General features: G+C 44.5%; 1 protein-coding gene across 1 annotated transcript in view; it reads left to right on the top strand.

Annotated features, from left to right (window-relative positions):
- Window positions 1–26,304, top strand: part of LOC124598367 — a 110,018-nt gene that overhangs the window by 25,874 nt on the left and 57,840 nt on the right. Inside the window, exon 3 of the mRNA XM_047135999.1 lies at window positions 6,233–6,644. Within this exon, the coding sequence (XP_046991955.1) occupies window positions 6,233–6,644 (412 nt within the window). The remainder of the gene's footprint in view (window positions 1–6,232; window positions 6,645–26,304) is intronic.

Here is a 26,304-nt window from a genome sequence, read left to right as displayed (position 1 = left end):
CTGTTTGCTGATGATGGTATGGTGTATGGGAAGGTGTCGTCGTTGAGTCCCTAAAAGAGGTTACAAGATGACTTAGGCAAAATTTCTAGTTGGGGAGATAAATGGCAGCTAGCTCTACGTGTAGAAAAATGTAAGTTACTGCAGATGAGTAGGAAAAATAAACCCTTAATGTTCGAGTACAGCATTAGTATTGTGTAACTTGACACTATCATGTCGATTAAATATCTAGGCGTGAAGGTGCAAATCAGTATGAAATGGAATGAGCATTTAAGGATTGTAGCAGGGAAGGCGAATGGTCGACTTCGATTTATTGGGAGAATTTTGGGAAAGAGTGGTTCATTCGCGGAGGAGACAGCGCGAAGGACACTAGTGCGAGCCATTGTTGAGTATTCTTCGAGTGTTTGAGATCCACACTAGGTCGGATTAAAGGAAGACATCGAAGCAAATTAGAGGCGGGCTGCTAGGTTTGTTACCGCTAGATAACAAATTCTCCCAATAAACCGAAGTCGACCATTCATCTTCCCTACTACAATCCTTATACGCTCATTACATTTCATGCTGCTTTCCACCGTTACGCCTAGATATTTAATCGACGTGACTGTGTCAAGTTACACACTACTAATGCTGTACTCGCAAATGTTACGGAGATGCCTCGGGAACTCAAATGGGGATCACTGAAGGAAAAGCGACGTTCTTTTCGAGGGGCGCTAGTACGAAAATTTAGAGAACCGGGAGTTGAGGCTGACTGCAGAACGATTCTACTGCCGCCAACGTACATTTCGCGTAAGTGTCCTGAAGGTAAAGTCAGAGAGATTAGGGCTTGTACGGATGCTTGTGGACAGTCGTCTCTCCCTCGCTCTGTTTGAGAGTGGAACATAGAAGGAAATGTCTAGTAGTGGTACAGATTGCCCTCCACCACGTACCGTATGGTGACTTGCGGTGCATGTATGTAGATGTACTGCGATACGACGAATGGTACTTATGAAATATCAATTATGATGTCGAAAAAATAATGTTATATAATTTTCTTATTTAATTGTAGGAACATGTCTGCAGTCCCTGGTACGCACTGAAATCCCCGCACCCACTGATAAAGCGGAGATGGGCGAGCTGCGCCGTATTGTTTTGCATCCTCTAGTGGTGTGCTACGGAACTGTGGGGAATTTCGATGGGCACCAGGACTGTAGACACGTACCTGCAAACGAACAAAAATAACAATTAAGTAACTTTACTTTCTCGAGGTGATAATTAAAACTTTATGACTGTCCGTCTTATATGCTGCCTCAGACGTGTCGACAGCGTGTTCAGCCCATTGTACCTCGAGGGTTGCTCATAAGTAGCTACAGGGTTTCAGGAGGCTAGTGTGAGACGTAGAGAATAGTGACGCACACACCAGTTGACAGAGTTTCTCTCCAAGTTTCGATCCGTAACATGCGCTGTGGTATAGTTACGGAGTACACCACTAATGGGCAGGCGTGTCAATACGTGTAAACATACCATGTGCTTCGTACTGTCACGTGCAACTAATTCGCACCTGTAGGTAGGCAACACAATGAACAGATCTCCAAAACATGCTGTTGTCGTTGCGCCTCTCCGTGAGGTAGCAGGGACTTCAGCGAATTTTACACATGTGCTCTTCCACCCATATTGACGTTTGCTATGTCATAAACCCTACGTATTGAGACACGTTATCGTTTACTGTTATTGCACTGATTAACAAATCTAAATAAATGAGCAAGAAAGTATTGTACGTTAACCGGGGACCTAGAAACGACGGAGAGGCTTCGTCCCCACCGCAGCCACAGTGGTCCACAACCCCACGACGACTACCGCAGACCACTCATTAAGATAAAACACCCCACGGGGACTGAAAGTATGCCTTGATTCGGGTGTCATACACCTATTGTATCCTCTCCTAAGTTATTTACCAAAGAAAAAAACGCCAAACTGACGTACTGTTTCAGAAATTCTTTTATTTAGATGACCAATTTCGGCATCTCATAAATGCTACCTTCGCCCGCCCGGTTAGCCGAGTGGTCTAAAGTACGGCTTTCCGGAGTGGGAAGGAGCGCCTGGCGCCTGGCACGAATCCGCCCGGCGCACTGTTGTCGTGGTCCGGTGAGTCGGCCAGTCTGTGGATGTTTTTAGGCTGTTTTCCATCTGCCTCGGCGGATGCTGGCTGGTTCCCCTTATTTCGCCTCAACTACACTATGTCGGCGATCGCTGCGCAAAGAAGCTCTCCACGAACGCATACACCACCATTACTCTACCACACAAACATAGGGGCTACACTCGTCTGGTGTGAGACGTTACCTGGGGAGGTCCACCGGGGGCCGAACCGCACAGTAACCCTGGGTTCGGTGTGGGGCGGCGGAAGGGTGAAGTGGACTGCGGTAGTCGTCGTGGGGTTGTGGACCACTGCGGCTGCGGCGGGGACGGAGCCTCTTCGTCGTTTCTAGTCCCCGGTTAACGTACAATACAATACATACAATGCTACCTTCAGGTCCCAATACAATCTGTATATAGAAAATCGGATACATCGATACAAGATTACCTAGAGTCATCAACATCTGGATACCGTGAATTATTTGTGGGGTGTGTACTTCGTAGACTTAACAGCAACTGATCACACCTGCAGTCAGAGAAAGTCTTGTGTTGAATGAACGTCGGCCTGTTGGCATCAGGATACTGTCTCATGAGACGTAACATATTAGGACACAAAGTGTCTGAGACCTATTAGTAAAGCGAGCTGTTGCAAGTGTTTTGGAAGGTGAAATCACCGAAAGGGCTGCTGTTGATCGTTTCAATGTGCCTTCAACTATACTGCAAAGGAAATTAATATCAGTTGTAGAAAGTAACAGACATCTATCACATCTCAGATGCGGTGTTTAAAACCAGTATTTTACGAAAATTACGAAGAAATTTTTGAAGCACAAACATGAGACAGCTGTGAGAACTTGTCGTAAGTAGTGCTTGGGAAGGTCAGTCTGTAGAGCACTTGCCCGCGAAAGCCACAGGTCCCGAATTCGAGATTCGGGCCGCTACACTGTTCTAATCTGTCGGGAAGTTACATATCAGTGCACACTCCACTGGAGAATGAAAATTTCATTCTGGATGAGGATTTAGATTCCAAGTAATGCTGCAAGCTAAGATTGAGTTCCAAAAGTTGTCTTACGATTTGGCATAAAATTTAAAACTACCTCAAAGATTTAAAAGAGAAAATCTTTATATCAAAATCTTTTGAAGAAGCACCCAAAACTGCTTTACACAAAACCTCAGTCTACAAATGTAGTGCGTTGAGTCAAGTTCAACTGAGTACAAGTTGAAAAGTTTTTTTCACCAGGCGTTTTTTTTTTTTTTTGTCGTCTTGTGTTTCTCATATATTTGTTTGTGAATCATAAACATTTCTTACTTATTTAATACATATATTTTGTGAACTACTCGACACTTTTCTTAACATGGTTGCGAATCAGCAACTGTATAAATCTGAAGAGGTTGAAAAATCAGCCAACCAGCTGCGAAAAAGGTTTATTAGCCCTTCACCTAGGTTTCGATATTTCTATAGATTGGGCATTTAACAGTGGGCATTTATTCTGAAGTACGCTGAATGTAATCTGGCTGCTGTCTAAAGCACTGGTATGTGATAATTCTTGTTTTACTAAAACCTACCATGTGATGTGACGAGATCCACTCCTTCTGAAGAAGATATTTTTAGAAACATGGAAACCTAGATCAAGGGCTAATAAATCTTTACTTTCCTAATGGCTGGCTGATTTTTTGCAACCTCTTCTTAAGAAAATCTTTTCTTGCTGTTTGTCGTTTCGGTCAGAAACCTTTTTCCACAATTTACACAAAAACAAAATTCTGGTTAAGCAGCCTTACCTGATTTTTAAACAACGACAAATGTTTCATACCAATTTTGTCGTAAGCTGTCCTTCGTTCCCCTCTATCGTGTACACACATCAAAAAAAGTTTTGCGTCACCTAGGGTCTCAGACTGTGGATATTGTATCACAGACACAGTCCCTTAACTGTTCATAGATGTCACTAAACCCGTCCAAAGATGTAAACAACCATGCATGAAAAGTACCTATTAGACGGAGGGGGTCCGACAGCCGATCAGTTCCAGTCATTCCATCAGGAAGGAGGTACACGGCTCGTGTTGTCTGTAGTTCAACCATGCCTAGACGGTCAATAACGCGGTTCGATCGCATACGCATTGTTACTTTGTGCCAGGAAGGGCTCTCAACAAGGGAAGTGTCCAGGCGTCTCGGAGTGAACCAAAGCGATGTTGTTCGGACATGGAGGAGATACAGAGAGACAGGAACTGTCGATGACATCCCTCGCTCAGGCCGCCCAAGGGCTATTGCTGCAGTGTTGACCACTACGTACGGATTGTAGTTCGGAGGAACCCTGACAGCAACGCCACCATGTTGAATAATGTATTTCGTGCAGCCACAGGACGTCGTGTTACGACTCAAACTGTGCGCAATAGGCTGCATGATGCGAAACTTCCATCCAGACGTCCATGGCGAGGACCATCTGTGCAACAACACCATGTAGGGTGATGCAGATGGGCCCATGCAGGACGGACCGCTCAGGATTGGCATCACGTTCTCTACACCGATAAGTGTCGCATATGCCTTCAACCAGACAATTGTCGACCTGTTTGGAGGGAACCCAGTCTTAGACACACTGTCAAGAGACTGCAGCAAGTTGGAGTCACCCTGCTATTTCGGGGTGGTATTATGTGGGGCCGACGTACGTCGCTGGTGGTTATGGAAGGCCCCGTAAGGGCTGTATGATACGTGAATGCCATCCTCCGACCGGTAGCGCAACCATATCGGCAGTATATTGCAGAGGCATTCGTCTTCATGGACGACAATTCGCGCCCCCATCGTGCACATCTTGTGAATGACTTCCTGCGGGATAACGACATCGCTCGACTAGAGTGGCCAACGTGTTCCTCAGACATGAACCCTATCGAACATGCCTGCGAACATCCCCCAGGCTGTGGCTAAGCCATGTCTCCGTAATATCCTTTCTTTCAGGAGCGCAAGGTTCGCAGGAGAGCTTCTGTTCAGTTTGGAAGGTAGGAGACGAGGTACTGGCAGAAGTAAAGCTGTGAGGACGTGGCGTGAGTCGTGCTTGGGTAGATCACTTGGTAGAGCACTTGTTGGCGAAAGGCAAAGGTCCCGAGTTCGAGTCTCGGTCTGGAACACAGTTTTAATCTGTCAGGAAGTTTCATGCCTGGGATAGATTGAAAAGGGCCGTTTATGGACGACATGACCCACCAGCCACTCCGACGGACGTAAGCCGAATCGCCGTTCAGGAGTGGGACAATCAACCAACATTGCCTTGATGAACTTGTGGCTAGTATGGCACGACGAATACAGGCATGCATCAATGCAAGAGGACGTGCTACTCGGTATTAGAGGTACCGGTGTGTACAGCAATCTGGACCACCACCTCTGAACGTCTCGCTGTATGGTGGTACAATATGCAATGTGTAATTGTCATGAGAAAAAAAAGGAGATGGAAATTGTTATGGATTGGCAAGACAGCCAATCCACTAGGAGGAAGCCGAAAGACACGCGTTTAAGCTCCCGCAGGCTGGCGTGAGGTCTGGAACAGTTAAAGTAATTGAAGCTAGCAAATAAAGTACGTAGCTGCTGGAATACTTAACTTTAATCCATAATTGGTGAACATCGCTCTTGACAGTACATGTTTTACAGCATCAATAGTAACTGATAATGGCGCCTTGCTAGGTCGTAGCAAATGACGTAGCTGAAGGCTATGCTAACTATCGTCTCGGCAAATGAGAGCGTATTTTGTCACTGAACCATCGCTAGCAAAGTCAGCTGTACAACTGGGGCGAGTGCTAGGAAGTGTCTCTAGACCTGCCGTGTGGCGGCACTCGGTCTGCAATCACTGATAGTGGCGACACGCGAGTCCGACGTATACTAACGGACCGCGGCCGATTTAAAGGCTACCACCTACCAAGTGTGGTGTCTGGCGGTGACACCACAGAAATGATGTTTGTGTTGATCTCTTCTACAATTTTCTGTTCAGGTTCCGGAACTCTCGGAACCAAGGCGATGCAAAACTTTTTTTGATGTGAGTAGTTTTCGCGCAGTCGGCTTCTGAAACGTCAGGAGGTACTTCTGAGTGAGCCTTTACTTGTAGAACTCAGTACGCTGCTGGCATAACACGCGGCTCGCCTCTCGCTGCAGGACGTGCGACGACAAGTCGACGTGCGCGTCGCAGGCGACGACTCCGGCGTCGGGCCGCTTCTCGCGCATGGAGACGGCGTCGGAGCTGGTGGACTGGCGCGAGCGCAACTGCATGTGCGACCCGGGCTGCGCGCACCACGGCGACTGCTGCGTCGACTCGGAGCACTTCGTGGCGAGCGAGCAGCGGCGCGGCGCCGCCACGTTCGAGTGCGTGTCGCTGCGGCGCTTCGGCGGCGTCTACATGCGCACCTCGTGCCCGCCCTCCTGGGAGGACGGGCAGTCGCGCGCGCTCTGCGAGGCGCGGGACCACCTCAGCGCCGTCGACCCCGTGGGCGGCATGCCCGTCACCAGCCGGCGCACCGCCATCACCTACCGCAACGCGCACTGCGCCCTCTGCCACGGCGACGTACAGGTGAGCCGGCCGCCCGACTCCTCTCGCTCTCCTCCCTCCACAGGCCCCGAAGCAGTCGCAAGTGTCAGAGCTAGCAGCATAAGACCAGTACGAAGGCTTTCCGGAAGTAAGATATGATCGGTCGCGAAATGGAAACAACAGTGAAAATCAAAAATGTGTTACTTGTAACAATTAGCTACACCTTCCAGCTACTCCTTTACACATTCAAAGTCTTATCGCGTTTGCTGCCGGAACCTAAAATCAACTCCCTTCAATACACTACTGGCCATTAAAATTGCTACAACACGAAGATGACGTGCTACAGACGCGAAATTTAACCGACACGAAGACGATGCTGTGATATACAGATAATTAGCTTTTCAGAGCATTCACACAAGGTTGGCGCCGGTGGCGACACCTACAACGCGCTGACATGAGGGAAGTTTCCAACCGATTTCTCATACACAAATTGCAGTTCACCGGCGTTGCCTCGTGAAATGTTGTTGTGATGCCTCGTGTAAGGAGGAGAAATGCGTACCATCACGTATCAAAGGTCGGATTGCAGCCTACCGTGAATGCGGTTTATCGTATCGCGACACTGATGCTCGCTTTGGTCGAGATTCAGTGACTGTTAGCAGAACATGGAATCGGTGGGTTCAGGAGTGTAATACGGAACGCCGTGCTGGATCCCAACGGCCTCGTATCACTAACAGTCGAGATGAAAGGCATCTTATCCGCATGGCTGCAACGGATCGTGCAGCCACGTCTCGATCTCTGAGTCAACGGATGGGGACGTGTGCAAGACAACAACCACAGTTCGACGGCGTTTCCAGCAGCATGGACTATCAGCTCGGAGACCATGGCTGCGGTTACCCTTGACGCTGTATTACAGACAGGAGCGCCTGCGATGGTGTACTCAATGACGAACCTGGGTGGACGAAAGATAAAACGTCATTTTTTCGGATGAGTCCAGGATCTGTTTACAGCATCAAGATGGTCGCGTCCGTGTTTGGCGACATCGCGGTGAACGCACATTGGAAGCGTGTATTCGTCATCGCCATAATAGTGTATGACCCGGCGTGATTGTATGGGGTGCCATTTGTTACACGTCTCGGTCACCTCTTATTCGTATTGACGGCACTTTGAACAGTGGACGTTACATTTCGGTTCTGATACGACCCGTGGCTCTACCCTTAATTCGATCCTTGCGAAACCCTACATTTCAGCAGGATAATGCACGACCTCATGTTGCAGGTCCTGTCGGGCCTTTCTGGATACAGAAAATGTTCGACTGCTGCACCGGCCAGCACATTCTGCAGATCTCTCACCAATTGAAAACGTCTGGTCAATGGTGGCCGAGCAACTGGTTCCTCACAATACGCCAGTCACTACTCTTGATGAACTGTGGTATCGTGTTGAAACAGCATGGGCAGCTGTATCTGTACACGCCATCCAAGCTCTGTTTGACACAATGCCCAGGCGTATCAAGGCCGTTTTTACGGCCAGAGGTGGTTGTTCTGGGTACTGATTTCTCAGGATCTATGCACCCAAATTGGGTGAAAATGTAATCACATGTCAGTTCTAGTATAATCTATTTGCCCAATGCATACCCGTTTATCATCTGCATTTCCTCTTGGTGTAGCAATTTTAATGGCCAGTAGTGTATTTCAGCGAACCAACTGTTCGCCACCTTCAGAAGAACGCTGCTTCTGCTGATGAGCCCCGCTGAGAACTAATGCCAAGGCTGCAAATCGACGCCTGTATAGGCCCCAATATCGTACACGGCGCGTGCGCTGCCCCCATTGTTGTTGCCTTCCAAGACTCGGCAAGTGGCACCGTCCTTATGGAGCACCGGCGGCAACGATATATCGCACTCAGAGTCTATTCTTTAACACTCGGACTAGCAGCACGGGAGCACGTTCTGCTTTGATGCAGGATAGTTCAGGGTTCCACTTCTTACTAAGAGGAAATCCATTGTCTCTGTTAATCAAATTATTCGCCAACTTAATTTCACTTGCCACTTTATCAACACTGTTACAAAAACCGAAAGTGTTGGCAACTATCACAGTTTCATAAAATTTCGTCCCTTCCTTAAGCAATGTTCTGCTACCGTCGACTTCTCCGTCTGGTGTAGCCTCGTACGACGTCTGTGTTCCATGCACCTGTCGTGAACTGTGCGAATCGAACGACCGACATAGGCTTTCCCATACTGGCAAGCCTGCCGGAGTGGCCGAGCGGTTCTAGGCTCTACAGTCCGGAACAGCGGCACCGCTACAATCGCAGGTTCGAATACTGCCTCGGACATGGATGTGTGTGATGTCCTCAGGTTAGTTAGGTTTAAGTAGTTCTAAGTTCTATGGGACTGATGACCTCAGAAGTTAAGTCCCATAGTGCTAAGAGCCATTTGAACCATACTGGCACGAAATTTTGTATCTACCAGGCTTCCTAAGCCCCAAATCATCTTTCACAAGGCCGAGTAGCGACCGAGTCTTGAAACGTGGATAGTACATACTCCAAAACTCCTTAAATTTTTTCTAATTTTAGACGATGTGCTCCTAGCGTAAGGAATAAAGGCCACCGGTGATGGTAATGATTCGGTAATGGTCCAAAAACTTCTCTACATTGTCACCGCTCCTACTTAGATACTCCTCGTAGCGTTGTACCGACTTCCCAATACCCGCGTCGTAGAAAGCAGCCGCCTGTGCTTTCCACCAATATTGCCACGGTCGTTGTCTGTGCCAAAATCCTTTCTGCATAGCCAGCGGTTCATGTGAGCAGAGATGAAACTCAGGGGAAGCCAATTACGGGCTGTATTGTACGTGTTCAAACATTTCCCTTCGAAAACGCTGCAGGAGCATCTTCATCGCCTCTGAAGAGTGCGGCCGAGAATTGTCATGAAGAAGGAAACGTATGGCAGTTATGTTACGTGGAATTTCATGACATGAGGCGAAATCTATCACCCAACCCTCGTATTTGGCAGGAGACACTATTTCCTAAGTATCGTTTCGTGCTCACTGAGGGCTCAGAACTGTCGACAGGCGTAGTGGAGACACTGCCCAATACATCTGAGCATAACTTCATCGAATCTCCACAGTAGTTTCCATTTCGTAACCGATCGGACCTTTCTTTCCAAATAGCCCTCGAAGAATTCTTCTTCTTCTTCTCCTTCTTCTTCTATTTCTGCTTCCATGTTTTATTTCGCATGTTTTATGGGTCGGCCCTTCTAGTCCCGTTACGCCATTCTGAAAGTATTTGCACCATTTTAGGATGCAGTCTCTATGCTTTCATCCTGTTCTTTAGGCTCCTAATCGATATATTCGGTGGGTGAAAGGGGCCTCTTCTGTGCTGGATCAAGTAATGTTGTTTTCATACTGGGCGCTTATAAAAGCACACGGATCCAAAATGACATGTGCCGAATGCAGTACCTGTTAATATGGGCCAATCGGTCCTCTCATTTCCATTCGTCTGTTACGTAGCGTAGACAACATAGATAGTGTCTCATGTGGTTGCCATGCATCCTGGTACATCCTTCAGCCCATCTTCGCACTGTTTTGTATTTAGAGGGGAGCAACACTCCACAATTAATGTACCCAAATAGCAAGGAACACTGATAAGGTGATTAAGTGTAATGAAAACATACAGTGGCACAGTTTTTTGGGACGAGGGTCGTACTACTTGACTGAGTCACTTTTGCACCGGAATCTTCTTACAGAGATGAGGTTTCTGAGGCCATGGTCGGCAGCGAGCAGTCGGGTGCTCGAGGGTGGTCCGTACGGTGGGATGGACGAAGTGAGGTGCGGTTGATGGACTGCTAGGCATAGCCGGCTAAAGCCAGGAGCGTCAACTGACGTAGAGAGCAGCCAGGCGGCGCCCTCCTGTCTGAAGGATACCAGCATGGCTTTCAGTTGCACGTGATTTCATGGAAGAGAAGTGGTGCCCGAGACTGAAGCACTGTCTGAGCCCCTACAGCGTTATATAAGTCGCTAGCGGCGAGGCTGGCTCCATGCGATATTGTGGCAGCCATTGAAAACAACCGGGCGCGTGTCCGCTGTTGCGGGACTTTTACTGTCGGGGCTCTGAGGGCAGCGTAGCTAGCGAACCTGAGCTTTGGCAACCCGCAATACACACCTGTATGGCTGGTGGTGTGTAGCAGGCAACAACCTGGGAAGCAGTACTGCGAGTCACACACACTTTCAAATTCACCTGGCTCTATTCCGACTGCGTCAAATACATTGAGGTGCCAAAAGTCTTGGGATAGCAGTACACACATATGTAGATCGAGTACACAAGCTATTAGAGGGCCGTGCGTTGGCGGAGCTTTTACTTGTAGTGATTCATGTGCGGTTCTACGCGCTTCAGTCCGGAACCGCGCGACCGCTACGGTCGCAGGTTCGAATCCTGCCTCGGGCATGGACGTGTATAATGTCCTTAGGTTAGTTAGGTTTAAGTAGTTCTAAGTTCTAGGGAACTGATGACCTCAGATGTTCAGTCTTATAGTGCTCAGAGCCATTTTTTGATTCATGTGACAGGGTTTCCGACGTGATTGTGGCTACGCGACGGGAATTGACAGACTCTGAACGCGGAATGGTAGTTGGAGCGAGACGTATGGAACATTCCATTTCGGAAACGGTTAGAAAATTCAATATTCCGAGATGCAAAGCGTCAAGAGTGTGCCCAGAATACCAAATTTTTTGAGCATTACCTCTCCCGAACGCAGTGGCCGACGGCCGTAACTTAAAGACCGATAACAGTGGCGTTTGCGTAGAGTTGACAATGCTAACACACAAGTAACACTGCGTGAAATTACCGCAGAAACCAATGAGGGACGTATGACGGACGTGTATTTGTTATGACAGTGAGGCGAAATTCGGCGTTAATGGGCTATGCCGGCAGACAACCGACGTGACTGTCTTTGCTAATAGCATGACATCGCCTGCAGCGTCTTTCCTGGGATTGTAACCATATTATTTGGACTATAGACGATTCGAAAACCGTGGCCTGGTCATATGAGTCCCAATTTCAGATGGAAAGAGCTGCTGGTAGGGTTCGACTGTGGCACAGTCCCCATGAAGCCATGGATCCAAGTTGTCAACAAGGCACTATGCAAGATGAGTGTGACTCCATAATTGTGTGGGCTCTGCTTACATGGAATGGACTGGGTACTGTGGCTCAACTGAACCGATCATTGACAAGAAGTAGATATCTACTTGGAGATCATTTGGAGCCATCTGTAGACTTCATCTTCTCAAACAACGATGGAATTTTTATGGATGACAATGCGCCATGTCACCGGGCCACCGTTATTTGCCATTGATCTGAACATTCTGTACAGTCCGATCGAATGATTTGGCCACCCGAATCGCTTGACATGAATCCCATCGAACATTTATGGGACGTAGTCGAAAGGTCAGTTCATGCTCTAAGTCCTGCACTAGAAACACTTTCGCAGTTATGGGCGGCTGTAGAGACATAATGGTTCAATATTTCTGCAGGAGACTTCCAACGACTTGTTGGGTCCATGCCGCATGGAGTTGCTGCACTACGCCAGGGGGAAGGATAGCAGGTATCCAATAATTTTTGTCACCTCCGTGTATAGGCAGGCTGCATGTTGTTACCACATCCTTCGGCCCTTCTTCTCAAGTTTAAACATTTTTGTTAGGTGACTGTAAACAGCCGTTAAATGACTGACCATTAGCTGTTTTATTGAAAACCTTAGGCATCAGCTGTTTCTGTCTTAGACAATCATCAACGGATACCTATTCAAACGTACAAACACAGACAAATAAAGTACACAGAAATTTATAAAGGAATTAGAAAGAGCAACAAAAGGAAGGTGAATACTCACAACGTTAAACAATTTCGAGTAAATACCTAGCTCATGTCGTTATCTAACAGCGGATACATCTCAGGAGTTATAATATGTAATAAATTTCAGTATAGAAAGTTCTACACACGACATTTACGGGCGAACTCAATAGTGACTTCAGTTAATAGAGCAGTATATACACTACTGGAAAGGCTACAGACGTATGTACCAACATGGTACAAACACTGAAGAGTTGGTCGAAGACCATCAGTAAATTTTTTCATGATATTATATAAAGCGTATCAATCATGAGTTAGAAACTGATTGAAGGAAGTGATTATGTTTGGCGTTTTTGGTGGTTTCTCATGTAAACAGAAAGTGGTAAACGAAGTTGCCCTTACAAAGATAAAGAAACATCCATCCTAGAGGAGCAAGGTACAAATTTCTGCAATATGCACATGGTAAACAGTAGCAAAATTGTTGCATAATAATACATGAGATCTGTAAAAACTACATCAATCGCAACATAAACATAATGTAAATGATGTTCATAGCATAAAATAGGTTAAAAAATGAAACACATAAAAATAGGTGCAAATTGTCAGATACCATTCATTTACATCTTAGTTACATACATAGTCGTTACCTTATGGTAATGGTTTATTAATATAACTAGAATTTAAATAAAAGGTAGCTCACAATTTGTACCCATTTTCAAGCACTTTATTTTTAAATCTACTTTATGTTATGAATACTATTTACATTGCGTTTATTTTGCGAACTATGTTCATTTTTATACACCTCATGCAATATTACACAATGATTATCCTGCTGTTTAGCATTTGTGTGTTGCAGAAATTTGTACCTTGTTCCTGTAGGATAGATGTTTCTCTGTCATTGTAATGGAAACTTCGTTTTTTCGACTTTCTGTTTAAATGAGAACCTACCAAAGAAGATGGCCGAAGATAATCACATCTCCTCCAATCAGTTGTTAACTCATAATCGATATATTTTATATCATATCATGAAAAGGTTTAGTGAATGTCTCCGACCTACAGGATGGTACTTACGTCTCTAGCCTTCTCAATAGTGTCTATACTGTACTATTAACTGATGTCAGTATTGAGTGCGCCCTTAAATATCCTGTATAGAACTTACTATACTGGAATTTATTGCATATTACAACTGCTGAGATGCATCCACTATTAAATAATGACTAAGAGATGTACAGGGTGATTATAATTTAAGTTAAACTTTAAAAACTGGTCTCAATGACGTCAAATTGCAACTGAATATTGTCGGAGAAGAGGGAAAACGTATGGCAGAAGAAAAAAAATAGTGTGAAAATTGATCGATAGATGGCGCTGCATGTGTCAGAATACGCAAATGAAAACACCTGTCATGCGCACGACCCACTGAAGTTGGTATAAACACGTCGCACACACGGCTTTTCCTTCTTTCGCGTTTGCGACATTCGCCATGACTGTCTCAATGCAAGATCGCGCTCTCCTTATAAAACTGTATTACAAGAATGATCACTATGCACATGTCGCTCTGCAGAAGTTCCGGACACTTTGAAAAAAAGGCGTTGGTCCGATGACTGCCGCGGGTCCGGAGAAAATGATTCGGAAATTCGAAAAGACGTGTTCTTTTGGTGTGCAACCTGGTAGAGGGAGGAAACGAACTGATTCGGCGTCAGTGGAAGCAGTGGCCACAGAAATGCGGGGGGAGACGAATTGTGGTGTGCAAATGTGAAATGCACCGAGAATTGTCCGAACACTGGACATACCCGTGAGCACGATGCGTAAAATCCTACGAAACATCCTTTGCTATCCATTCAAAATTACCCATATGCACGAGTTGTTTCTTGTTGACCTGCCAGCAAGAGAGACCTTTGCTTTAAAATTTCTTGCTCGGATGGAAGAGGGAAATGATCGGCAGTGGAAGTTTTTGTGGACAGACGAAGCCCACGTCCATCTGACAGGAAAAGGCAATACACAGAATTGTCGAATATGGGCTACGGAAAATCCACACGCAAATCAACCAGTACCACTTCATCCTAAAAAGGTCACTGTGTAGTGCGGCTTTACGGCATCATTTATCATAGGGCCATATTTTTTGGGAGAGACAGCCGCTTCCGGTCCTGTTACCTGTACCGTCACTGGTAAGCGTTATGAGTGTCTTCTGGACAATCACGTCATTCCAGCTCTCCAACAGCGTAGGTGTGTGGATGGGATCATTTCTCTGCAAATGGCGCACCTCTGCACATTGCAAATCCAGTTAAGCAGCTGCTGAAGTGCCATTTCGGAAATGCTAGAATTATCAGCCCGCGTTTCCCTACAGCCTGGCCGTCCCGATCACCTGACCTTAGTAGCTGTGGGGCTATCTGTAAGATGTTGTGTTCTGTGTTCGGACTGCGAACTTGGCTGCATTGAAGGCACACACTATGCAACACATTCTGAACCTGACCAGTTGTGGAACATGCTGTTTCTCGATTTCAACTTGTTGCAGGAAACGGTGGACAGCAAATTGAACATGTTTTGCACCAGTCACACGGAAATTAATAATCCTATTTGATTTGGATTTATGATTTTTATGTGGTTTTTGGCCTCAGGACATTTAAAAACCGATGTGATTGATGCTTTTTATGCGGGTTTTTGACCTCAGGACAATTAAAAACCGATTTTGCCCATCTGATGTGATGTGACCTTGCCGTGGTGGATGGGTGTACGTAACTAACAGTATCACACCTGTACACCCATGCACACTGAGTAGTACAGTTTGTTTAAAGTCAAACGTACACCTTAGGCATTGTTGTACGATTCATTTGTCATTTGTTGTCGACCACTACTAAATTATGATGCTCACAGCGCCATCTACTGCCACATTTTGTAACTATTTAGTTTTGTTCTACCATACGTTTTCCCCCTTCTCCGATAATATTCCGTTGCAATTTGACGTCATTCTGATCAGTGGTGTTATTTCTGCAGTGGTTTGAAAGTTTAACTTTAATTATAATCACTCTGTATTTACTTACTCTAATGACCTCGATGTGGACGGGTCGTTAAACTCAGTATTTACTCGAGCTGTTTATAACCTTGTAAGTATTCACGTTCGTTTACACTTCTTTGTAATTTTTTAACATATTTCTACTATGTTTATCTATGTTTGTAACTTTGGACAGATATCCGTTGATAGTATAAGACCGAAACCGGTTGATGCTTAAATTTTCAGTAGTACAGCTGATCGTCAAGCATTTCATCAAGCTCTTCATAATTTTTTTATTAATGATCGAGGGGAACAGGATGCTAAAATTCATGTTCACAGGCGGCAAAGAACAATTATACGATTATTAAGTCTAATATTAAAAAACAAAACACTAGCACAGTTTCTTTGAATGTGAGTCGAACTACTTGGATCAGATCGAAAACTCAGTCAGTACTACTGCGCTGGTATGTTCTTAAAGGGATGAGGTCCGTGTGGCGGTTATCGGCAGTGAGGGGTTAATTACTCGTGGATGGACGAAGTCCGTGAGACCGTGATCAACAGCGACCAGTGGGATTCCCGATGATGGACGCTGCAGTACGATGCTCCTCGTTCAGCTCTACGATGCGAACTCCAATTGATGGGCTGCTAGGTGCGACTGGCGTTAATCCCGGTGTATGAATTGGCTGTAGACACAGACAAAGATTACTCTGTGCTGTAGAGTAGCCGGATGGTGGCGTGAATACCCTCCTGTCGAAAGGATACCTGCACGGCGTTCAGCGGCACAGGATTTCATGAAAGAGAAATGGTGTCCGTGGTTGCAGCACCGTTTACTGTGATAATCGAGCCACTAGTGGCGAAGCTGGTGTCACGTGGTGTCGTAGCAGCTGCTGGAGGGCCGATCTAAACCAACTCGGCGTGTTTCTACTGTCGCCGGACTGTTCCCGTCTGTCTCCTGAGGGTAGCGTAGCTAGCGAACGTGAGTTGCGGCAACCCGCAATACACTTCTGTATGGCGTGTCACAGGCAGCAGCCTGGGGAGATAACAGTAGTTACACCTGGCTTCATTCGGATTGCGTCACATAGATTGGTCACACGCTCCTGTAACGTCTGCACATTGTCGATGACTTTGGCATGCATCAATGCCTTGAACAGTCCCTCATAGCCAGAATCCAACAGATTCAGGTCCCTTGAATGGAGATGCCATGCAACCAGGCCCCCTCGACCATTCCATCGTCCATGGAATGTTGCAGTGAGGATAGTCGCACAAGTTGTGGAAAATGGGCTGGTGCGCCGTAGTGCATAAACCACAGTTGTTGTCTTTCTCCAGCTGTAACGAAGAGGCACCGGCACGTTCTGTAGCTGATGTAAGACGGTATCTCATTCGTGAGTACGGTTCCAGATGGATAGGTTGCGCAGTCAGTACCTCGGCCTCAAATATCACCTAACCTCAATGGTCTTGTTTTTCACAACCTATGAACGTCTGAAAAGTGAAGTGTACGGCTCTCCCGCTGATATGGTTGAAGAACTGGAGCAGTGAAATGACAATCCTCTGAAGATTTACAAGGTGTTCAGGAGGTAGTTGAAAGAATTCTTAACTCACTACAGTGACGTCAGCGTATGCCATTCAAATGTTAGGACGAGTCATTGAACATCTCCTTTAAAAGGCGTGAATGAGCAGTATATTGTAACACGTAACGTGCTGAAGCAGTATTTCATTTCTTGCTATGGAGGGGCCGATCCGAGACACTTCTGCTTGAAGCCTGAATAGCTGTTGGGAACCTGTGAAGCGTTAACGACGCTAGTAAAACATTATTAGAGTTCAACCATTTACTCACAATGTTTACAAGTCGTCATTATTCTGCATTAGCCTCGGGTATTGTTCATTCAGCTGTAGCTGGTGTTGCATTCATGTTGGCGTCTGTCCAGCCGGCTCAGCGGTTGCACACTCAGGCGAGATTTATAAAAAAAATGGTTCAAATGGCTCTGAGCACTATGGGACTTAACTTTTAAGGTCATCAGTCCCCTAGAACTTAGAACTACTTAAACCTAACTAACCTAAGGACATCACACACATCCATGCCCGAGGCAGGATTCTAACCTGCGACCGTAGCGGTCACGCGGTTTCAGACTGTAGCGCCTTTAACCGCTTGGCAACCACAGCCGGACGAGATTTATCGATCTCGACGCCATGGCGAGTTGCCGGCGAATAGAGGCGGCCACTGAACAGTACGAAGTGAACTTGCGCTGGCTGCTGGAGTGCTCTCGTTCTCACTGCGAATTCTACACTAACCCTTGATGGAACATCAAGCGACGTAGGTGGTGTCGGTAGTCGTGAGGTTGGTTGATCTCCCTCCTGCCCCTGGTGGGTTTCAGCACCCGGAGGCGCCTGAGTGTTGAACAGGGACATGGACCCCAAAAATCCCTTGTGCTGGCTTCTGCACTAAGGTTCAGGCTGGCAGCACCGTGCGATGTGGCGTTGTCGAAAGACAGTCAGTTTCTCCATCAGTAAATGGTAGGCAGCGAGCAGCAGGACGTTCATCAGGTGGAGACCGTCCTCTCGGGTACATCTTCAACTAGTTCATAGACTTTGATGGAGCATCTAGGACATAGATTCACTGCAGTATCATAATCATGGAATTGAGAATTAGTATTGTGAAGGCCATAAATCCGTACGATCAAATCAAGAAGAGAGCTGGAGTGTGGGGGTACTTAAAGGGAGCTGCTGTGAGTTTATGACCGTTCGGTTCGTATTGACCACTTGTGTCCTACCTGTTCTGCTATATTCACATAACAGACCGTTAACTGCTGTGTCGGACCCTAGTTCTGTGCTCTTGTGGAAGAGAGTTTCTTGCAGCATGTCTTACGAGTTAAGGAATGTGCGTGTCTCGCTTCGTTTGGTTTTCTGTCACAATGCATATCTTCACTCGGCAGACAGTGTCGTAATGTTTCGACGACCTGACCCAGTGCACCATACTGGCTCGCTTTCTGTTTCCCCCTCTGTCTCTAGCATGATTTGAGTTTGCCTGTGGCAGTGAGAATGAATTTTAATAAAATTTTATAATTTTTACCCCTTACTGTTGTGTGCTTCAGCATTGCTAAGGTAGGCCTCGTGTGAAATATGAGTGCAATTAGATGGGAACTTAATCAAAATTTTTTGAATTTCAAATAAATTTGTACTAACAAGGACAATAGATGATACACAAGTGAGTGCTGGCTCATAATCACATTCTCGTAATCATCTCGCAAACGGCTCGATTATGGACTTATGTTTGGCAGAACGTGTTTGCGCCTGTTATTGTAACTTTCACCGGTGTGAGTTTGCTCCACTAATTACGATACATCTTATAAACAAATATTGCACTTGGGACGCCAGGCGCCCTTCTCAGCTTGGCACCTGAAGCGGCTGCTTGTTGAATTGGATCTTAACTACCCCTGGGTGCCGAGATGCTGTCTCATGAGAGGTAAAACATGAGGACGCAGCGTTGTATGAGATACTCGACTGTGACGTACTGTTGTACTTGAAGAAGTTCACGATTTACCGTCAAAATCTGCTGTTAAAATTTCTTTATTTAACAACCAGTTCCAGTCAGAGACCATCATTAGGTACATAAATCGCTTACAACGTCGTAGTAGGTGATATAAAATCAATGGCGTCACTGTTGTGAAACAAACTTGTTGCTCAAGAAAGAAATTTTAACAGCAACTCGTGGTTGTAAATTATGAAGTTCTTCAGACACTTAAGAGCTGTGCTTCCCGACTTTTCAAAATGCACCTGTAATGTCAGAGGTTTTCTAAATCAATACCGGTTATGGTTTAAAATCACACTCAGTGGCTCCCCATACCATAAAGTTATAAGTAAGGTGGGTGTGTCTCTCCAAAACAATGCCACCTTGCGTCATCTCCCTTGGTACCACCGAAAATGCTGCGTCGCCCTTCCGCTATTCATTGCTCACGGATACGGCGCGTCACCAAACACAATCCTCTGTGTTGTTGACTGTTAACTGCTTTCTCCTTCGATTGCGAAAACGTTTTGTTGGCACCCACCTACGTAGGGATAAATGATCATTACGACAAAAGAAGAGAAATCAGGGCTCTCACAGAAAAATTTAAGTGCTCGTTTTTCCCGCGTGTCGTTCGAGAGTGGAACGGTAGAGAGACAGCATGAAGGTGGTCCATTGAACCTTCTGCCAGGCACTTTATTGTGAATAGCAGAGTAATCACGTAGATGTAGATGTAGAGACGAATTGTATCAGACTCGTTATATGGCGATTCAGCAGCTCGGCCTCATTTGGCGTCCAGCCATTGGTGTAATCTGACGATTACCGATCATCACAATTTTAATCGTTTACAGAATAGCTGATAGTTATAAGTGTAATAAATTACATTCACATCAGACTTACCTTGCAGGTGCGTAACTTTTTTGTCAGTCAGTGAAGTTTTTTTAATTTTTGTTTTATTTCAGTCACAGAGCGGCGACTTTTATTACAAATGATAATTAGTTCCGGGTTATTGTACCATCATCGAATCCGAAAAATACTTAGGAACAATATTAAGATATGCTCATTACCTTAAAACACATACTAAAATATATGGCAACCAGTTATAATGCGGTGATATATCTACCCATTAAAAAAATTACGTTAAAGATTTAGCTGTCGAAAGCACAAGGATACAATGCTTCGTGATTATCATCCGACCTCTATAAAAATCGGATGAATTTGAGAAGACTAAGAGGTGACTACACCGAGCAACAGAACAAAGGTCCAGGTTCACCCTGACTATTTGTGAGTAATAGAAGCGCGTTCTCAATCGGCACCTCATTTGCTGTTCATAATTTCGAGCAACATTCAAAGGCACGTCAAATGTTTCTCTAATCTATTTCACTTCTTACGTTTAGATAAATCACTTCATAAAACATTTGACAGTTTTTATTTTTAAATTTTTTCTTTTAATTATTTTTCAGGCCCTCGGGTGATCATTTGATACGAAACCATTTTTAGCAAAATGTGCACTGTGTGATGTACAATATTACTAAACTGCTAACCGGCCACCCAGCCACCCAATACCAGTTCCTGGCTACCTGTATAACAACTTCCAGGGGCAACAAAAATTTCAATTTCAGTTTTGCGTATAATTATTGGCCGAATTTAAATATGTAAAATACTATCACAATCTACTCGTTATGAGTTGTAATCTTACATTAGTGTTTTAACACGATAAGTGAAATATTAAAGCTGGAAACGAGTATACGTTTTGAGTAAGGCAGCGTAGCGAGCTGCTCGTGAATTACCTAGGCAACCGTTATCTAGTATTTGGTAAAGAGTGCCTTTAGTGTTTTCAGACAAACTTTATACATAATTTCGAGCCATTCCGAAACCTTTCTCGCTGCCCATCCCTCCTCCCACACAGAACCTCAGAGGAAAAAATTTTATAGCTTACTGCATTTCCGCTGTTCTTGCAGTAAAACTTCAGCACAAACATAACGTTTCAATTTATTACTTTTTTACTAATGGAGAGTGTTGTACCTTAGAACAATTTTCAGTCTTTCACCTGAAGCCAGCTCCGTAATAGAAGTTTAATATATGCTCCTATTCCACTATTCCCCCATTAAAATCTGGCATTTACTTTTTATGTGTTACAACCTTTTTCCGAAATTACAAAAATTACTCTGCGTAAGTAAGGCTTTTCCAAATGTAAAAAAAATGTTCCAGGGTACATGTATCTAGGAGCAAATATTCTAATGAAGTCGCAGGCGAGAAGATCTTGTCAGAACTGTATTTTGTAGTCTATATGTTTCACCGTTGTACTACTACATACCAATAGTTAGTAAGTGGAATCAAAATAAGTAGAAGTATCATCAAAGGCCAGTCACAAGTTACATTTAGAAATAGACGGTATTACAGAGTGATTGAGATTTCCATTTTGAAGACAAATAAAATTGTTAAGACATTAAAGAAACTGAATTCATTTCTAAAAATCACATGTTCTGTAGTAGGAGACTTTCTTCTGTTTCACGGTATACGTTGGTGCACGACCAACAAACTATGGTTTCATCACCCACATGCCGAATAACTGGTTTTAAAAAAACATAGAATTTTAATCACCATGAAACTGTAACTGAGGAATTGATAAAATCATGCAAATACTTTTAATGCATTACACAGCACTTAAATGAACAGAATTGAAAATATTTAGAAATGCTGCACAACAACAAAGGCAGTAGAAAATGCTGGAAATTGCTTATGGGAGTCACTATACGCATTCGCCCATGAAATTCTGCAATTCCTCCCTAGATTTTAACACCAAACTGTAAATATCGCGTGTTCCTACGTACACTATCCTTAAGGCTCAACACTCTCCCCTGATAATTGTTTTCACAACATATTTTGCACAGAGTTTTAACATATACCACCGAACAGATTATTGTACGACATATATACATCATATATTTAGATGCGTAAAAAAATAGCTCTTCTTTCTTACTCAGACTATACTCATCCAGTGTTTTATGATAATGAGGACGCCTAGAGACTTATAACAAACTATGACAGAATATATGTGCCCAGACTGCGAAAAAAACAAAAAACTTCTTGTAGCTCATTGGAATTAGTTTGGAATCGTTTCATTTGCATTTGCCTTGATTTAGTTCCCATTTTTCATTTGTCTATGGGTGAATATTGCAGAACTAACTAAACCAACATAATTGCGGTTTTGTGTTTTCACTCATAAAATTGCTACATGCTTATCGTCAATTATTTAACGAATCAACTCGTTTGTAATCAGGTGTTTGAAGCTGTTTTATGCAGCGTGCCTGTCTCAAGAGTCGTCAGTCGCGTTTTCTCATGTGTTTCAGCAGATATTTGCTGTTTCGTTTTTACACTGTGTAGCTGTAGTCATCCCAAATAAGTAGTGCTCAACACGTCTTTGATGCGATGCCCAGTGTGTCACCGGAAGCCGTCGGTTTGTTTCCCGTTACAAACAAAATTATTTATAAAGCGGAATTACACGCGCCGATTCGATAGAGCGGTCCCAGATCAGCGTCGTGCGGTAATTGTTTTATCGGTATGTGTTAACAGGGACAGTAAAAGACGATGAATAACGAGCGCTCTAGCAACGACAGCGCTACCGTGGTCCGCACTGACTGCTTCCACCAGCGCTACTGACAAAGAGAACACGGCAAGTGCCATAACTCGAGTTAGCACAAACTTCGCTCAGTGGAAGAGGTGCCAGAATAAGCGAACACGTGTCTCGGCTTATCCGTACATACTCGTCGTTTCTGAGGAAACGGCGCTCAAAAATTTTCGAGGTATTTCGTGTGCCTTTTACCGATAAAACTCTTCAACTAATGTGGTGCCATAGTTTTGCGCCCAGTGTTCGAAATCCAATTATTGTTTTTATTTTTGTTCTTCATTTAACTATACGTGCCCATAGAAGATTACTATATGAATGTTTCCTCGTGTATAATGAAGTAGCGTTGTCCTTTCTCGTCCTCTAATTTTATGTTTGGTGAATGAATATTAAAAAATAAAAACAATAAATGAATGGAAAAATTGTTTGAAACTTTTTGCGGTGATATTCCTGTAGCGTATCTTCATTCATAACCAACTGCATGCGCCAGTTTTCAGAAAAAAAGCGATTTGTTACTCTTTGTTTGTCGCGAAATTATTGTCAATGCGTGAAATCTTCAGCAGTGTTAACGAGGTTTGTTCCTAGAGTGAGATTCTTACGAAGACATGTCAGTGCAGTAAACCTGCCTTGCCGCGATGCTCGCGCTGTTCCGAATTTCGATGTTAAAATATCTCTGTGATAGGTCTCGTGCAAGGGAGTGCACCAAATCTTCACGAAGAATAAACTTTAGAAAAAAAAAATGTAAGAACTAAGAATGAAATATAACAACATGAGAATTTAAAAATACTGTAACGCATGAAAATACCATACGCAAGTATATTACATAATAAATACACTACTGGCCATTAAAATTGCTACACCAACAAGAAATGCAGATGATAAAAGGGTATTCATTGGACAAATATATTATACTAGAACTGACATGTGATTACATTTTCACGCAATTTGGGTGCATAGATCCTGAGAATCATTACCCAGAACAACCACTTCTGGCCGTAATAACGGCTTTGATGCGCCTGGGTGTTGAGTCAAACAGAACTTGAATGGCGTGAACAGGTACAGCTGCCCAGGCAACTTCAACACGATATCATAGTTCATCAAGAGTAGTGACTGGCGTATTGTGACGAGCCATTATGGCGATGACGAATACACGATTCCAATGTGCGTTCACCACAATGTCGCCAAACACGGATGCGACCATCATGATGCTGTAAACAGAACCTGGATTCATCCGAAAAAAATGACGTTTTGCCATTCGTGCACCCAGTTCCTCGGTGAGTACACCATCGCAGGCGCTCCTGTCTGTGATGCAGCGCCAAGGGTAACCGCAGCCACGGTCTCCCAGCTGATAGTCCATGCTGCTGCAAACGTCGTCGAACTGTTCGCGCAGATGGTTGTTGTCTTGCAAACGTCCCCATCTGTTGACTCAGTGATCGAGACGTGGCTGCACGATCCGTTACAGCCATGCGGATAAGATGCCTGTCATCTCGACTGCTAGTGATACGAGGCCGTTGGGATTCAGCATGGCGTTCCGTATTATCCTCCTGAACCCACCGATTCCATATTCTGCTAACAGTCATTGGATCTCGACCAACGGTAGCAGCAATGTCGCGATACGATAAACCGCAATCGCGATAGGTTACAATCCGACCTTTATCAAAGTCGGAAACGTGATGGTACGCATTTCTTCTCCTTACACGAGGTATTACAACAACGTTTCACCAAGCAACGCCGGTCAACTGCTGTTTGTGTATGAGAAATCGGCTGGAAACTTTCCTCATGTCAGGACGTTGTAGGTGTCGCCACCGGCGCCAACCTTGTGTGAATGCTCTGAAAAGCGAATCATTTGCATATCGCAGCATCTTCTTCCTGTCTGTTAAATTTCGCTTCTGTAGCACGTCATCGTCGTGGTGTAGCAATTTTAATGGCCAGTAGTGTATATGACAGCTATTATGAAACCCAGTTGTAATTTTACAATTAATATAACGTTCTTGAATCTCCTAACTTGATAATAAACATTCATTAGTAACCATCTACGGACATGGATAGACATATGAAAAAATAAAATAGAATAAAGTAAATAACTTTATTCTATAAATAAATTCTATAAATTCTATAAATAACCTCCCCCCATGAACCACGGACCTTGCCGTTGGTGGGGAGGCTTGTGTGCCTCAGCGATACAGATAGCTGTACCGTAGGTGCAACCACAACGGAGGGGTATCTGTTGAGAGGCCGGACAAACGTGTGGTTCCTGAAGAGGGGCAGCAGCCTTTTCAGTAGTTGCAAGGGCAACAGTCTGGATGATTGACTGATCTGGCCTTATAACAATAACCAAAACGGCCTTGCTGTGCTGGTACTGCGAACGGCTGAAAGCAAGGGGAAACTACGGCCGTAATTTTTCCCGAGGGCATGCAGCTTTACTGTATGATTAAATGATGATGGCGTCCTCTTGCGTAAAATATTCCGGAGGTAAAATAGTCCCCCATTCGGATCTCCGGGCGGGGACTACTCAAGAGGATGTCGTTAGCAGGAGAAAGAAAACTGACGTTCTACGGATCGGAGCGTGGAATGTCAGATCTCTTAATCGGGCAGGTAGGTTAGAAAATTTAAAAAGGGAAATGGATAGGTTAGAGTTAGATATAGTAGGAATTAGTGAAGTTCGGTGGCAGGAGGAACAAGACTTCTGGTCAGGTGCCTACAGGGTTATAAACACAAAATCAAATAGGGGTAATGCAGGAGTAGGTTTAATAATGAATAGGAAAATAGGAATGCGGGTAAGCTACTACAAACAGCAGCGTGAACGCATTATTGTGGCCAAGGTAGATACGAAGCCCACACTTACTACAGTAGCACAAGTTTATATGCCAACTAGCTCTGCAGATGACGAAGAAATTGAAGAAATGTATGATGAAATAAAAGAAATTATTCAGATAGTGAAGGGTGACGAAAATTTAATAGTCATGGGTGACTGGAATTCGGTAGTAGGAAAAGGGAGAGAAGGAAACGTAGTAGGTGAATATGGATTGGGGCTAAGAAATGAAAGAGCAAACCGCCTGGTAGAATTTGGCACAGAGCACAACTTAATCATAGCTAACACTTGGTTTAAGAATCATGAAAGAAGGTTGTATACGTGGAAGAACCCTGGAGATACTAAAAGGTATCAGATAGATTATATAATGGTAAAACAGAGATTTAGGAACCAGGTTTTAAATTGTAAGACATTTCCAGGGGCAGATGTGGACTCTGACCACAATCTATTGGTTATGACCTGTAGATTAAAACTGAAGAAACTGCAAAAAGGTGGGAATTTAAGGAGATGGGACCTGGATAAACTGAAGGAACCAGAGGTTGTACAGAGTTTCAGGTAGAGCATAAGGGAACAATTGACAGGTATGGGGGAAAGAAATACAGTAGAAGAAGAATGGGTAGCTTTGAGGGATGAAGTAGTGAAGGCAGCAGAGGATCAAGTAAGTAAAAAGACGAGGGCTGGAAGATATCCTAGGGTAACATGAGAAATATTGAATTTAATTGATGAAAGGAGAAAATATAAAAATGCAGTAAATGAAGCAGGCAAAACGGAACACAAACGTCTCAAAAATGAGATCGACAGGAAATGCAAAATGGCTAAGCAGGGATGGCTAGAGGACAAATGTAAGGATGTAGAGGCTTATCTCACTAGGGGTAAGATAGATACAGCCTACAGGAAAATTAAAGAGACCTTTGGAGATAAGAGAACCACTTGTATGAACATCAAGAG

Source organism: Schistocerca americana, chromosome 1 (genome assembly GCF_021461395.2).
Source record: "Schistocerca americana isolate TAMUIC-IGC-003095 chromosome 1, iqSchAmer2.1, whole genome shotgun sequence".
Taxonomy (NCBI): Eukaryota; Metazoa; Arthropoda; class Insecta; order Orthoptera; family Acrididae; genus Schistocerca; species Schistocerca americana.
This window is presented reverse-complemented; position numbering and strand designations above follow the sequence as displayed.